Source organism: Mustela nigripes, chromosome 4 (genome assembly GCF_022355385.1).
Source record: "Mustela nigripes isolate SB6536 chromosome 4, MUSNIG.SB6536, whole genome shotgun sequence".
NCBI classification, from domain to species: Eukaryota; Metazoa; Chordata; class Mammalia; order Carnivora; family Mustelidae; genus Mustela; species Mustela nigripes.
This window is the reverse complement of record NC_081560.1, coordinates 14,912,170-14,928,827: the sequence shown is the minus strand read 5'-3', so window position 1 is coordinate 14,928,827 and position 16,658 is coordinate 14,912,170. Positions and strand designations below refer to the sequence as shown.

The window sequence follows — 16,658 nt, the reverse complement described above, 5'->3', positions numbered from 1 at the left end:
GAGTATGGTTTCTTAATCTTTGTTTTCAGTGCAGTACTTTTCTTCCTTCTCCTGAACCTGGTGCCTTTCAGTCAAATGACACTGTTTTACCTATTTTAGACAATAAACTTCCAGCCTTCATCTGTGGAGATGGAGGAAGTCCACATTATCTTGGGTAACTGCAGGTAAAGAAGGAAAGGAACACGGGCTTTAGTGCTTCTTAAACAGACTCTCAGCAGATCTTCCTGTTTTCAACCCCAGATTCACCTTTCATGCTTCTAATTTCCAAGCCCATAAGGGTTCTGCAGTATATATTGACTTCTCTGTTTTCCGCACTGCCAGCTTAGGTTTCAGCTTTAGCAAATTGACTAAATGATTTGCTGTTCGTCCATCTTCTTTACAGCTTCCAAAATGGGATTTCTGTCTTCTTTCCTATGTTCTTTGAGTCAAAATCCTTTTTTAAAAATTCCCCATAACCATTACTTTAGTTTCAGATGTGTCAGGTAGGGACTGAAGAAAATGTATGTGTTTAGCCCTCCATCTTTACCTCAAAGTTCCTGTCTATGTATGTATTCCTTTTGCAATATATATAAGCTTTCTGAGATGGGGTATTATGGTTTTCTGGTTTAAAAAAAAATCAGTGCTTTTAATTTTTTTTATTTTTGGACAGGATTAATGATAATTTTATATATCTGTCCATCTCCTCCCTTTCCCCCCGCCTTTCAGTTGAAATTCTAGTTGAATTCAAATAGCAGAATGTATCTTCTACTTTGTTTTGTAACAGAGGAACAGGGATTAGTTGGACATTTTGTGTTTTGGCCTGCTGATAGACCACCTTTCTCCTCTCTCGCTACTGTAGTGGCAGATCAGCAGTGGGCAGGCTACCGCATCAACTGCCAACAGCACATCCTCTACTCCTTCTAGTCCCACCATTACTAGTGCAGCAGGATATGATGCAAAGGCTTTCGGTTCACCTATGATTGATTTGAGCTCACCAGTGGGAGGTTCTTATAATCTTCCTTCTCTTCCAGATGTAAGTATACAGAAAATTTATACTAAGAATCTTTTGATAATTTTTAAGTGAACTTAGATCTGGTAAAAAGCCTTGAGTTAGTCAGATTATAGGTTGTGTGTTTGGTTTTAGAAGTCATTTTTATTCTTTAGAAATATAACAGGAGGAAAAATAAAAATGCTATAAGCATTTAAATATACTATGGAGTATATTTCATGGCACTGCAGTTAAAGGTGTCTGTGAATGAATGATTACAGTGATGGAACAGGGAAAGCAGGGAAGTGGAGGATCTGAGAAGAGGTACTGGCAAGTTGAATTGCTGGAATGTGCTCTTTTAGAGTAAGGCTGGCAGGGGAGACTAGAATTGAAGACATCAGAAAGGTGGAGACAATTTTAACAATGGAAATGAAAACATTTCCTCCCAGATCATACTGGCCAGTGCAGAATTACCTCTGATTTATTTTATATTTAAATTAAATACATGCACTTGCTATTTTTGTAAATATGACTTTTTTAAAAATCTCCAAAGGCAGAAAATCCAACATTCTATAGACAGATCTCCAAGTATAAGTTGATACTTATTTTACCTTATCTTAACCCTGTAAGGTTAGAAAATTGTGACAGAAACATTACAAACGTAAAAGAAATATCTTGTCAGATTGTAAAATAATTTTTTAATTTTCATTTAGTTGGTTTTTCAAGTTATTGAGATCAACTAATACTTCAATGTTAATCTTACCAGAGTTTCTTAATTTTTAAAATAATGGTGTATACTTTAAATGGGTGAAGTACATGTATTTTTCATACTATGATACTTCCTATGTGGTACATAGCAAAGCTTCTTTTGTCTCATTCCTATAATTTTATTTTAGCTTTTAGGATTACCTTGCAATGTAAATAACTTTTCTTACATTAAGAGCCAGTAGATCCAGTCACATTGCAGTATGTTTTACACTCTGAAAAGTATTGGCCAAGGTATTGCCCAAGAAATATTAAACATAATTTAACATAAAGGTGTGCTTACTACCTACCCTAAAGAGGACCCACAGAAAGTAGAATTGTCCTTCTGCTCTTTTCTCTGCAGTCCTCAGGTACAGGTGACACTTTGTCTCCCAGGCTTGCTTGACTGAAATTCTTTATCTGAACCATAGAATAAAGAAGCTTTTTCTCAGTCCTCTCAAAGATGGTTCATAACTAGCACCATTCTAGATGGAAAGTTGAAAAGTAAATTTATCACACACAATCTGTGCCCTAGGACCATAAGACTTAAGCCCCTCATAGAATCCTGATTGAAAAGGGCTGGAACTATGTTAGAGAACTGAACTTGAACTTTAATCACAAAGACATTTTGGGGAAATAACTGGTCTATTTAAGTATGATAAGTATTTGCATCTAGAGAATTAAAGTCTTACTCAGTAGAAATTTATCAGTATTTTAACCAAGAAGTCAATTAAGAAAAAAGTGTTTCCTTTATACCTATTACATTAAATCAAGAATCTAGAGAGGATCCATTCTTCCTACCAAATAGTAGTAATGTACTTAAATGAGTTAGTGTTCTAGAAATGTGTGATGTGTGGGCCTACTTGATCTATGTAGTCATACCAGAGCACCAGTTCTCAATGTGAGCCAAAGACAGTGGGGGTTGGGGGCTCCACAAGATCCTTCCTTTGTAAGGCCATATTTTCTTCATATTGTTCAACCAAAACCACACAGCACAACAGATTGTGTGCAGAAGCAAGTATAAGAATCTAGTTGGCTGTTAGTAAGCCAAATTAAAGAGGTTTGCTAACATGTAAAACTGCTATTTTTCTCATCACCTTTTTTTTTATTGACTACCATTTGTTATTTTTAAATAAGTATTTTTTGTTTCAATTTTGATGGGTTTGAATGACACATGATACTCTTATCTTTGCTGATAACTTCTGAACTACTATGTCCTCAGCATATTTACTAAGATGGAACATTAAGAAGAATCAAAGCTTTTTCAAGATTGTTTATGGGGAAAATATGCATCAGAACTTCTCAAATAGGATATTTACATATTTTATTATTTGATAGTAATTATACTATTAAACTTTTCTATTAAATTTAAAGTAGTTTTTAACTTGCAAAGTCAGGATGCCGTGAAATAAATTTCTTTTCTTATAAGATTGACTGTTCAAGTACTATTATGCTGGACAATATTGTGAGGAAAGATACTAGTATAGATCATGGCCAGCCAAGACCGCCCTCAAACAGAACCGTCCAGTCACCAAATTCATCAGTGCCATCTCCAGGCCTTGCAGGTAAAGTGGGCTTCTTTGGATTTTGTGAGTGTGTCCCATTTTTTAACTCTACTTGCAATGACCCCTATACCCCTTTTTGTTGGATGATTAAAATGAGTCTTGAGTTCTTGGCACTATTTAAAATTAATATACTTTCAAAGTGGGAAGCAAAGGTTAAACCTCTGTACCTTTCCAATTTCAATAAAACTTACAGGCATTAGAGCATTCCCAAGAGGAAATTAGTATTATACATTCTCTTTTTGATAAGTTTGCCTGTGTTGTGGTCTCTTTTGGGGTTTAAGTTGCCTAGGGTCCAAATTTAGCAGTGTCATTCACTTCTTTGGTGGTTTTGGTGGTTTTGTTATTTAATTAATGTTTACAAACTTTTTAACATACCTATTCATTTCCTTTAAAGCACTCTATACCTACCCCCAGAGACCTTGGCAAAATAGGTACTCTAGAACAAAATAATGAAGGAGGAGAATTTCTCAGGTCATTCAGCAGTCACACAACAGTAATGAGGCAGTTACACAATTTAAAAGGAGATGCTTACTTAAAACATAAACTGGAAGAACACTGTTGGCAAAATATGGCAGAGAAAATGTTTAATTATAAAACAAGTTTGTACAAATAAATAAGGCAAGTACTCAGTATTGCCAGAGGACATGAGTAGATAATTCCCTGAAGAGGAAATACAAATAGCCAGTAACTTGGGGGATTAAGTCTCACTAGTGGTCATTAAAAATATCAAAACAAGACATACTTTCTAACTGTTGAAGTAGCAAAGACTTAAAATAGTGAAAATACTCATTGATAAGAATGTGAGAAGAGAATACTCCGATACATAGCTGGCGGGAATGTAAGTTGACAAAACATTTCTGTGAGCCATTTTTACAATATTACTAAAGCTAACATTTATCCATTGCTGACTCTGTGCTAGGCATTGGACAAAGTATCTTAAGGTCATTGCCTGTAGAATACTTGTTTCAGTATCTCCATTAATTGGTCTCTGTGTGGCTTTCTTACTTGGACTGCTTTTATATCAGCGCCTGCCACTTTTTATTGTCTTCTGTAGCTTTCACTGATGCTGGTGTCCTCACTGACATTTTACCATGGTTATTCTAACTTGGATCATTTGACAGTGTTTGGAAACATTTTTGGTTGTCACATCCTAGGTGGAAAATACAGAGGGATACTGCTAAGCATCCTACAGTGCACAGAACCCCGCCCCCCCCAAACAAAGAATTATCTGGCCTAAGATGCTCACAATAGGCTGAGACCCCTGTTAGTCTAAGGGAGTTAGACTTTGCTGGGAGTCCAACAACTGCTTACTGTTTTCTATTATTTAGTTGTGTTCCGGTTTCAATGTAGTATTATGTCAGCACATTCAATAGGAATTTAATACATAATTATTAACTCATTTTATGAATGTGAATGATTTCCTCTTCTTCAGGACCTGTTACCATGACTAGTGTACACCCACCAATACGTTCACCTAGTGCCTCCAGTGTTGGGAGCCGAGGAAGGTAAACTGACTCAACCTTTATTCTCTCATATGTAAATCTCCAGTTAGATTTCTCTTGACTGTTGCTCCAACGTGCTCTTTTTTTGAACAGCTTCCTTTATTTTTAACTTTTAAATTAAAATGTTAATAATTATTTTATATTAATTTGATAAACTAATGGATCAAGTAAATAAAGTGCAGTTTTGTCTTTAAAGTTACAGAAATTGGGATGGGGGTTAATATGTTGAAAATAAGAAAATACATTTGACTTTGCCTAATAGCAAGGAAAATTTAAATGAAGTAGGTATCACATGCTGTACTATATAGGAATGTATATAAATACAAGCTTAGGGGGAAAAGAAACAATAACTTTATACTAACTTCAGTGTTCTGACTTTTTTTAAAGCCAAACATTAATTCTGCCTTAAAATAAATGAACTCATAATAGTTGAAATTCTATCTCAGCTTACTGCTTTGCTCCTCTACTTCTTATACTTGCAAATTTCTCCTAGATAATGAACCCAGTTCTTAACTTGCCTAATCATATGGAAGAAGCATTCTCTGCAGAGAAAAAGGTTGCTTTTAATCCCCTAGAACACAGTGGCTATCTGTAAAAGGTTTTTGTCCCACTACACTTTTAAATAGCAAAACACCAATAATTTATGTCTCTAGTTAATTGTCTTCACACTTCGTGACAGTAAATCATTAATGGGAGTCCAGGGTCTCTGTCACTGAATAGAGAAGGAAATGGGACATGGGAAAGCCTAAAAAGAAGATGCTAGCTCTAAGATACTGAGTTTCAGTTGTAGAGCTTCAAAATATTGAAGCCAATTTTCTTTTAATTCAGATTTTATTTAAATGTCTTTTTATTTAAATGTCTTTCCAGAAGTATAATGTAACTATTTAGATAGGCTAATATATAAGACTTTTTATACATGAAGCAGTTGCTCTTCAGTTATGTATCATTTATTGATAATGGAACATAGTAACCATTGCTGTGAAGATATAGCATTATTCCTAAAAGCAGTTGTTGTTACACTTTGTCTTGAAATGTTTAAGGTGGCATTCTTTGATTCCCCCCCCCCCTTTCTTTCTTATAGTTCTGGCTCTTCCAGCAAGCCAGCAGGAGCGGATTCTACACACAGAGTCCCAGTGGTCATGTTGGAGCCAATCCGAATAAAACAGGAAAATAGTGGACCTCCGGAAAATTATGATTTTCCTGTTGTTATAGTGAAACAAGAATCAGATGAAGAATCTAGGCCTCAAAATGTAATTATATTAATTTGGGGAATATTATGCCTATTTGGGGGATAGGATGAAAGAAACTTTTAAATAGCAGATAGGAGATTATAATTTGTTATATTTGAAAACCAGGAAATAGTCAACCAGGGTCGAAAAATTTAAGGAACTCTCTCAGTAAATTAAAAGAAAAAGATGGATAAAAAACAGAAGAGTTTGAGAAATCAGAGGCTCAAACAAGGAGGTTGGGCATTTGAATAAAACAACATGGAAGATAACTGCCCAAAAAATAATACAAGGAAGCTTACTGTAACTGAAAAGTGTGATCATCTGAGTTGAAAGGACCCATCAAGTACCAGAACATTAAATGAAAAAAGGACACAAGTTACTACCATAAGTTTCAGAATACTGGGATTTCTAAAAGCCTCCACATGGGAAAAAAAACATACAAAGGAGCAGACATCATAATGGCACCAGGTCCTCAAAATGGACACTTGAATCTGAAAGATAGTAAGGAAATATCCAAATTGTGAAGGGGAAAATATTTCATAGCCAGAATTCTGTATCAATCATGCATAAAGATTAAATAAGCATTTTTTAGACATGTATGTAGGGTCTCAGAAATTTTAACTCTCATGCATTCATTCTCAGATATTTGAGAATATGCTTCATCAAACATGATTGAACCAAGAAAGAAGGCATAAGATCCCAGAAATGGGATCTAACACAGAAAAGAGTAGCTCCCAGTACAACAGCTTCTCTGGTACACCATGTAGCAGAGGACAGAAGACTTCACAGGGGTGTATGTAAAGGCAAAAATGTTTGGCAGTATTGAAAGGCATTTTATTGCCCTATGGAGTTTGTAAGAAAGACTTAGAGTTAGGACTAGAAAAGTAAGCAAATGAAAGGAAGGAAGGGAAGCAGGAACAATTGAACCATAGTAAAAACAAAAAGACGAAAGAGGAAGTGTAGTCATAGTACATTGTGTAGTTATGTAATGAGCAATATTTATAGTCCTAATTAGATAAACAGACACCTGTATTACACAAATTTGACTAAAAACGAGATCTGATCAGGATATAACCTGAATACACATTTAACCAAAAATTGAATTTTTCAGGATACTTAACCAGTGCAACAATGATAGTGACGTGGAATCGATGTTGGCCATAAAGTTACACTGGTACCTAACAACTTAAAAACAATTAAAAAATAAATAAATTGGTCCTTAATAAAGCTTAAGAGGGTGGCATGAATGGCATGTGTGTGTAGGGAGGGGATGGAGAGGCAGGAAAGATTAGAAAAATCTAACCTTCGATACTAAGGAATATATACATATGTTTAAAACTGAGCATGACCTGAGCTAAAGGCAGATGCCTAACTGACTGAGCCACCCAGGTGTCCCAAATTTAGATTCATCTTAGAATTATCAATGATTTCTGCAGAAGTGAAATTCTAGGATTTAAAGCACTGTACTTTTCTGTGAATGATAAAAATTCAACAGTAGGCATAGTTTGTCTGAGTATAATTTGAACTAATAGCTCAGTGTATTTACAATTCATATGGTTGACTCTCCACTACACACCTATTCTCCCATTTCTGTAGCTGTCAGCAAATAAAAAGAGATTTCTTATATTATCCACACTCCCATTCTGCTGATTGTGTATTTTGATGATAGTTTTTAGTAGAGGTTCATGTTTTTATCCCGGGGAACTCCTATAACAGCAATAAACCTGTCTCTTACATTTTTACTTCTTCATTACTTCCTTTGAAGTACCCGGGTGCCTATGAGAGAGGATTCTGCAGTCCAGAATTGTAATAGTACAAATAAAGTCAGTTTTGAGAAATAAGACCTATTCTTCTTTCCATTGCAGGCCAACTACCCAAGAAGCATACTCACCTCCCTGCTCTTAAATAGCAGTCAGAACTCTACCTCTGAGGAGTCTGTGCTAAGGTCAGATGCCCCTGATAGCACAGGAGATCAACCTGGACTTCACCAGGAAGGTTCCTCACATGGAAAGTCTGACTGGCTAGATGCCTCCCAGAAGTCACCCCTTCATGGTGGAGAGACCAGGAAAGAGGATGACCCCAATGAGGACTGGTGTGCAGTTTGTCAGAATGGAGGGGAACTCCTGTGCTGTGAGAAGTGTCCCAAAGTATTTCATCTTTCTTGTCATGTGCCCACTTTGGCAAATTTTCCAAGGTAAGATGGTATTTGCTTCCCTTTCCCACATTCTTTCACTATAAAGAACAATCCCTGATCATTGTAATGTAACATGAAACTTTAGAAATGTAAATAAAAGTCCACTTCACACAAATGCATACTCCAAAACCTTCAACATAGGGTTTTCAATACTCTGCTTCCCATTGCCTGTGCATCTCTCAAAAACCTAGACTGTTGGGACGCCTGGGTGGCTCAGTTCGTTAAGTGTCTGCTTTTCCCTCATGTCGTGATCCCAGGGTCCTAGGATCGAGTCCCACATCGGGCTCCTGTCTCAGCAGAGAGCTTGCTTCTTCCTCCCACTCTTGCTTGTACTCTCCCTCTCTGTTAAATGAATAAATAAAACCTTAAAAAAATTCTAAAAAAAAAAAAGAAAGAAACCTAGACTGTTAAGAAAGAAAAAAAAAATAGCCAGTCCTTCAAATTATTACAGGTTCTTAACCTAAAGAACAATGATCCTGGTACATAATAATTGCCAAAATACTCCATCGTATTTGCCAAGCATTAAGCTGTATCATTTACAAATATGTCAAGTACATTTTCAAACCAGCCCTGTGCGATGCTGCTGCTGCTGCTGCTGATCATGATGATGATGACGACGAACAGCAGCCACTGGGCTGATCTCTTCAGTTCTTCAAAAGCTATACTTTTTAAATTTTAATTTTACGCTTAAAGTTGTAAGAATAGTACCAAGAACATTTCTTTTTCTTGAATCATTTTAGGGAAGATGCCAGTTTTGCCTCACATCAGCCATAAATTAATGTGTGTGTGTTTGTTTTATGTGTTTATTTCGCATATGTGTTTCATGCCTCTTTGACTAGACTAATATTTACGGCTTTGACCCTCGCGCTGTATTGCTGCTGAAAGGCTCTCCCAAGCATGGTGCTATGTACACAGTAGTTATGCATGCAGTAAACCCTCAGTGATTACAGTTGATGCCCAACAAACAAATCTGTACCGTAGATGGTGGGGAGGAGGTGGGAAAGGGAGATGGTGAAGCGAGAAATGATGCAGTAGGAATTCAGAAGTACTTTATCCCCCAACAGTGGAGAATGGATTTGCACTTTCTGCAGAGACTTATCTAAACCAGAAGTTGAATATGATTGTGATGCTCCCAGTCACAACTCAGAAAAAAAGAAGACTGAAAACCTTGTTAAATTAACACCAATAGATAAAAGGGTAAGTTTTTTTTTCCCCCAACATTTCTAACATACATTGTTAGTTAAACAGGTTTGTTTTTGTTTTTGTTTTTGTTTTTTGGTTAGATGGGGATTATTGTAATGCCAGTGTGCCTTTCATTAGAGAAGTGTATATTCAATCAAATTTTACACTGGCCTCTTTTTCTTTAGTTTTTCTTTAAGAGTATAGGAATCTTGAATAATATAACTTACAACTTTTTCTGGTTAAAAATAATCACATTACTGCCTATACATTTTCTAGAAGCTTAAAAGACTGTACTGGAGCAAGGTAAAACATGTATCCTCTATGTGTTCAAGATTTGTAGTTTACCTTTAGTAAACTTGTTTTATTTCTCCTGTAAATAAATTTTCTTCCTAATTTGTTGAGAATCAGCAGGAAAGAGAAGGGCTTTTCTATTTACTCTTCCTGGAAATAGTTCCATTCTTTTACCAGATGGTACTGGGTTTATACCTCAAAGCCAACTAATATAGTTAAGTGTAATTGACATTTAAAGCTACTACACCAACACTTCTTTAGTAGTTAAAGAAGTTCTTTGCTAAAATATTGAGTAAAACAATCAGTATGAAAGTTACTGTGCAAGAGGGGGCCCAAACACACACTGCCAGTGCTACACAATAGTTACTGGGATTAAACCCTCAGCAGAGAAGTAGCCAAGTGCCTGGATAGCACCATGTGCATTCAAAGAAGCAGCCTTAGGACTAGACACACCATAGAAAAGGGTCCCTCTGTGGATCTCTTAACATACATATACCCTTCTTTATTGACTATTAATAATCAGTATATAAATTAGAGAGATAATTGGAAATTTGTTTTTAGAAAGAGCTTTAGGTGGGTTTCATATGATACTGCTTTTTGTTCCTATAAGAACTGCTCTCCTATATCACATACAGCCCAAACAGTAGAATTCAGTAAATGACTGAAGAGATCAGAACTCTAAGTATTGATATATTTCTGGTATTCATCTGGTTTTAATTTTTATTGTATTTTGAGACCCATGGCATTGGTATTAAAAATAAGCTGTGACTTCATTATTTTACTATATTTTTATTTTTTTGCTCAGAAGTGTGAACGCCTACTTTTATTTCTTTACTGCCATGAAATGAGCCTGGCTTTTCAAGACCCAGTTCCTCTAACTGTAAGTATTAACATCATTTTGTGCATTTTTACATAGTTGGATGATTTTTGTTGTTGCTTTTTAGAGTGCACACTAGTGGGAGCAAGGGGGTGGTATAGGGAGAAAGAATCTTAAGCAGACTTCATGCCTAGTGCAGGGCTCAGTTTCATGACCCTGAGATCATTACCTGAGTCGAAATCAAGAGTTGGACCTCAGCCACCCAAGCACCCCACAGTAAGATGATTTTTCTAAACTTGATTTGTGAGAATGTGGTTTTTCTAGCATTCTGTGGTAGTTAGTTTCCTATATCTAATCCAAATCTTAAAGCTTTTTTAACACAAATGGAATACTTTGATCTTGAATACACTTTGATGTTCACAAATTGGCCCCAAGCTTGTATTCATTTCTCATAAATTTTCATGTATTTTACCCACTACTCTCTGCAGTGATTTCTGTTAATCTCTTTCAAGAGGCTTAGGCATATAGCCTAAGCTATTGGGGAAAAACCTATAACTTAAGATAAATTCTTTGTACATATTTTGATTTACACAGGTCCAGACTTCAAGTACTAAGTAAATTTATAACAGTAGAGGAAGGGGTGTCTGTGTGTGTGTGTGTGTGGAGGGGGTGGTTTCTTTATCAGTGACAAAATAGTACACGGAAAAGCAATGAGAACAATCTGAATTTTATTTTCCTGCTTGCAAAATGTATTTAGGACTGGTAGAATTTAGTCTTTTTATTAAACCATCTCATTTATTTTGAAAGGTGCCTGATTATTACAGAATAATAAAAAATCCAATGGACTTGTCAACTATCAAAAAGAGACTACAAGAAGATTATTCCATGTACACAAAGCCTGAAGATTTTGTAGCTGATTTTAGATTGATCTTTCAAAACTGTGCCGAATTCAATGAGGTAAGAGGAAAAAGAAAAAAAAAAGGGAAGAAGAAAGAAATAAAAAACCACAGCAATGGGGAGGTAATATTAAACCAAACACTTTCTCAGCAAAAGAGATGAAGATCTATAATAGCATAAATTTCTAGAAGTTCACGTTTGTCAGGTAATGAAAGGTAATTAGGAAGACTATGTCCACATTCCTATTATTCCTTTTCAAAGGTTTCTTATATGGTACATGGAAATGCAAATTATAGCTGACAACTTGAAAACAATTTAGAAAATATTTTTATCTAGAAGCAGCCTTTGTTATTCCCACCTTTATTTCTTAAAATATGGCACTTCCAGACTAAAGTCTTCTTGATGCTGATCTTGAAATATTAAGGTTGTGGTCTAAATAGCTCTGGTATTTAAGTTTTCTCAGTTTTTGATCTGTCAGTTGATCTGAACATCTGTCAGACTTACAGACTTTTGTTGATGGTTTGTTTCTGTATTGGTTACTTGCTCCAGAGATCCATATTTCATTTAATTTGCTTTAAAAAACACCCGTTCCGTGATTCTGTGACTATGGCATCTCTTCAATAATCTCAATTTAGTAATACAGTCATATAGCTATCACTACCTTTAGAAAAATCCAGATGATTCCAAGCCTTTTTTTTACTTACTTGACCTTCTCTAGACTTTGCTAGCCCCAGACTATTACTTCCTTTATATCAGTGATGATGCATAAACATTTTCCCAAACTTGAGTTAAAAGAGAAAATGTGAGAAACATACTTTTTATTGACTGTCTGAAATATTGGTGTTTGTTTTTAATTCATGTTTTTATTTTTATCCACAGCCTGATTCAGAAGTAGCCAATGCTGGTATAAAACTTGAAAGCTATTTTGAAGAACTTCTAAAGAACCTTTATCCAGAAAAAAGGTTTCCTAAACTAGAATTCAGGAATGAATCAGAAGATAATAAATTTAGTGATGACTCAGATGATGACTTTGTACAGCCCCGGAAGAAACGCCTCAAAAGCATAGAGGAACGCCAGTTGCTTAAATAAGCAACACCATTGGTGTGTGCTGGTTTTTAGATTTTTTGGTTTTGTTTTTAAAAAACATTTTGTCGGTAATTTTAACATCATTACAAAAAGAGTTTGTGACCACTCTGATCTGTACGTTTTTGATGTTTACTAGATTTTGATTTCCTTAATAAACCATTTCTTTTAATCTTCTTCTTAAGAACGAAAAAGAAGGGAAGTAAGGAAAGGAGTAAAAGGGAGTCGGAGAAGGGAGGCAGGAAGGAAGGGAGAAAGAAGCATCAACAACAAAAAGACATGCTTCCTACTTCTTGGATTTCAGAACTACAGTTGGAGTGATAGCAACTATAGAAAGGAAATAGAGTATGTATGAACTCTTAAGTTGAAAATTTAATGTGGTTTGGATGTGTGCATTAACCGATTTTTAGAAAATACCACTACCCATTAATTATGGCCCAACCATGAATTTAGGTGTATGGTACTTAAGAACAGTACTCCGCGAACATGAGTGGTAATAAGAGTTCTATCCTAGAATGCTGACTGGTACAACAAAAAAGTAGATTAGATGCTATTAAGAAGGCACCTAACAGTATATCATGTAAGATGGCAACTGTATTAAAGAAAAAGCAGGAAAACAAATGTTTGATTTTTGTTTTGTTTTTCCCTTGTCTGTAGAGGTGTTTGGTATAGCAGGTGTTCAAAGCCATTTTTCGTACATTTCTAAATATAACTTCTTCCACTGAAGAAGTAAGTGTACACGTTTAGTTTGCTGTGTGTGTCTGTGTGGTTTGTTGTTTGCTTTTTATCTGTGCAGGTGATCCTTTTATAACGACTCATTGTTTGCAGTATGGCTGTTAGTGGAACTACCGAGAACATAAAACTACAGCAGTGTGTGCCATGTTTGATGTGAGGATTCTTCAACATATACCCTGGGCATTAAATATAAGTTCCCCTAAAAGGGACTAGTTTTGTGGTTTTCATCTTTCTTTATAATTTGGAATAAAAATCTGTTCTGGAATTTGGGAGCAGGCAGTTGGAGGGAATTACAATGAAAATTTAATTTTTCCTGAAGCTTCTGTTTCCTATTTTTAAAAGTCAGTACCCGAAATTGAATCTTTTATCTTACTTGATTTTGAATTTCATTTTCATCCTCCCGATAGAGATACAAAAGACCAATCTTCTGAGAGTAAGCACAGTGCTAATGAGCCAGACCTCACTAGTTAAACTGACATTCATTTATTCCTTTCGCTTGTTCAGTGTCAAAGAAGGAAACTAAATTTAGAAGAAAAAAATTGTGCCAGTCTAACATTTGACAAAATATTTACACATAAAGTTTTTCAAAGTAACCTTTATAAAACATTAGTTGACTGAGGGAATTTTTCTCTTTAGGCTGATAGAATAAAAATAAGGCTGAGGTGAAAAAACCTTAATCTTCTTTGGATGGTTTCAACTTCCATGAATTACACCTAGAGTCCTTGCTTTTTTCCACAAGGCATTACTTCTTAAAATGGACAATTTGAAAATATCCTGGGGCTAGTTCATTGTTTTCATCATTGTTGTTAAAGATAAAATAGAAAACTTAGGAACAATAGCTTCTTGTCGTAGACTTAGGTCTTGTCGATAATATGTCAATTACTTATTAATGGTTAAGAAGTCTTAATCACTTTTCCAAATATGTGTTTCAGAATAGTTGTTGTATTGTGAATATGTGTTAGACATTTATTCTCCAAAGTCTGAACAAATTTTAATACCAGTGCATATCCCATTTAATTTTTTTTTTCTCTCTAGCATTTTTAGCACAGCAGCTGTGGAGGTTTTGCTAGTAAGTTTATTGTTATCTCAGAATTCTCTTCTTCTGACCATTTGTTCTTCCATACTTGTTTCCCAAGTTAAAACAGCAACACATAAATTTTGAGGAGGGTACAAAGGGAAATAGCACTTAAGGGAGAAAAATATGTATATATAATTTCTTAAATGCATCTGAGCCAGAATTTCTTCTATTGTGCCCAAAACTTTCATTGTTACATTTAGTCATCATAATCTTTTAAAAACAGTATTTCACCTTTACTTTTTTTTTTTTTTTTGCTGATTGAAAGGTAGTGTTAAGAACCATCTTTCCTATAATCACACATAATATAAATTACATTAAAACTAGTATTTCTCTCTCCAAACAACCTTTTCATAATGGTCTTTATTAAAGTCCTGTGACCTTATTAACAAGCACCTGTGTCTGGGTGGATCCCAGTTTAGTAGCTCTTATGAGGTGAGCCTCACCCATAGTTCAGTGTGATTCAAACAACCTTGACCTAAACTTAAAACACTCTGATGAAAAACTCCAGATTTCCTTCTAGATTTGGAACCACGGCCCAGTGTCATAGATGTAAGACCCTGTAATACTAGATGTGATAACATGATGACACCTTTGGCCAGAGCTTGTGAATTGAACAGACCATGTGGGAGCTAGGATTTACCTAATTCTGGCTCATCAAAAGCTTTTGCATGTATCAAGCATCTGATATTTTTGGCTTAAGGAAATAATGTATTCAGAATACATTTGGACATGAGCATCTGGCAATGCAGTTATTTTGTCCTTTCAATTAATAGGCCTTGCTTGTCTTCTCTGAGTGGAGGGGTAAGAAGTCGGATGTGCTAAAAGGAAAATGCCCTCTTGGTAGTTTTACTTGCTTTTCCAAGCTAAAGAACAGGCTCCACATTTTACTCCTACGCCATAGGATAAATGCAGTATAACTTAGGAATACTTCAAAAAGATTCACTCCACAATCAGAAGGGTGAGTATACAGTTGATTGCTCCATTTATGAATTTGCATTTCAAATTTCTATGTTGTTACGGTGCTTAAACTTTCAAATTTGGGTTCCATAAACAGACTAGTTAGAAATGAAAGGAGGAACCCTTCCTTTTGCTGAGGCCTGATCCATAAATTGTGAATCCCTAAAGTTGCTACATGTGAGCAAAAGGTTTGTAGGTGTAAATAAAAGATGTGCTTATTTTCTGTTATGAATGAGAGAAATTGATCTGATTGGTTATTATGGACATGACTATGAGTTGGACCATCTACTTTCTTATGGAAGCCCTCCTTTTAAGTAAAATGTACATATTTTTTAAAGTATTTTGTAACCTCATGTAAATTAATAGTTGATATCTTTTTACATATATTGCCCTTTCCTCTTGGGTGTGAATTTAGTTAAGTCATAGTTCACAAAGTGGTAGCTCGTGTTCCTTAGTGAGAATCATGCTGGCCAGTCAGACCACCGGTTATTTTCCCCACAAAGATTCGCTTATTGTGAAGGACCTCATAGGCAGCCGTCTTTGTTGTTTGGTGTTTTGTTTTGTTTTGTTTTAATTTGGGAGGGAGGGGCAACTGGTGCTTTGATTTTTAATAAAAATTAGCTTTGATGGATTTTAACTGTGAATGTTTTACCACAAGGAATTTTAATGGAAAAATTACACTATGTCATTCAGTAGAATCTTAACTAGTTTGAGTCTCTCTTCGTTACTGCCTTTGTGTGTTCCTCTAAAGAAGTGATGCATATAGGAATGAGCTACTAGTCTGTAAATAAGAAAACTTTCTTAAAAATTCTAACATGTATTTCATGAGCCTTATAAGCAAAAAGTAATTTTACAAACAGGAAGGAAGGGGGTGATAACTTTAGTTGCTGATTCCCATCCCCCTCAAAGTAGGAAAACGAAAGATGTCATAAAAAATTTTTCCTTGTCTAAAACCTGTTGGAAGAGGAGGGGAAGACAGAGTAGGGACTTTTACAGGTCACTTACAAAGTTTACTTATGTTAATTTCACCTATAAACTTTAAAAAGTTTTAATTCTCAGAAATTATGACTTTTTAAAAACTCCACTATTGGATATGGCACCTGGGTGACTCAGTAGGTTGGGCAACTGGCTCTTGGCTCGTGATTTCAACTCAAATCATGATCTCAGGGTCCTGAGACTATGCTTAGCAGGGATTCTGCTTGAGAATTCTTTCTCTCCCCCGTGCCCCTCTCCCTACTCAGACCTGCTCCCTATTTCTCAAATAAATCTTTAAAACTCACTGTTGGATATTAAACATCTTACTTTGATAGGGCTGAGAATAGCCTTCTGTTTGAGTCTTGAGTTTTTAAGTAGAATAATTAAGTCTTACTTTGAATCCTAAAAATGGCCCTTACCTAAAAATTCCAAGTTAAAAATT

The 16,658-nt window shown here is 35.4% G+C and overlaps 1 protein-coding gene across 6 annotated transcripts in view; it reads left to right on the top strand.

Annotated features, from left to right (window-relative positions):
- TRIM24 (tripartite motif containing 24) overlaps positions 1-15,878 on the top strand; it is a 95,533-nt gene extending 79,655 nt beyond the window's left edge. For all 6 annotated transcript variants that reach the window (XM_059396332.1, XM_059396333.1, XM_059396331.1 and 3 more), the window contains 9 exons: positions 839-1,012; positions 3,141-3,276; positions 4,709-4,781; positions 5,860-6,028; positions 7,873-8,201; positions 9,266-9,398; positions 10,480-10,554; positions 11,299-11,448; positions 12,268-15,878. In XM_059396332.1, the coding sequence (XP_059252315.1) occupies positions 839-1,012; positions 3,141-3,276; positions 4,709-4,781; positions 5,860-6,028; positions 7,873-8,201; positions 9,266-9,398; positions 10,480-10,554; positions 11,299-11,448; positions 12,268-12,477 (1,449 nt within the window). In that variant the 3' untranslated portion in view covers positions 12,478-15,878. The remainder of the gene's footprint in view (positions 1-838; positions 1,013-3,140; positions 3,277-4,708; positions 4,782-5,859; positions 6,029-7,872; positions 8,202-9,265; positions 9,399-10,479; positions 10,555-11,298; positions 11,449-12,267) is intronic.
- Positions 15,879-16,658: the final 780 nt, after the last annotated feature.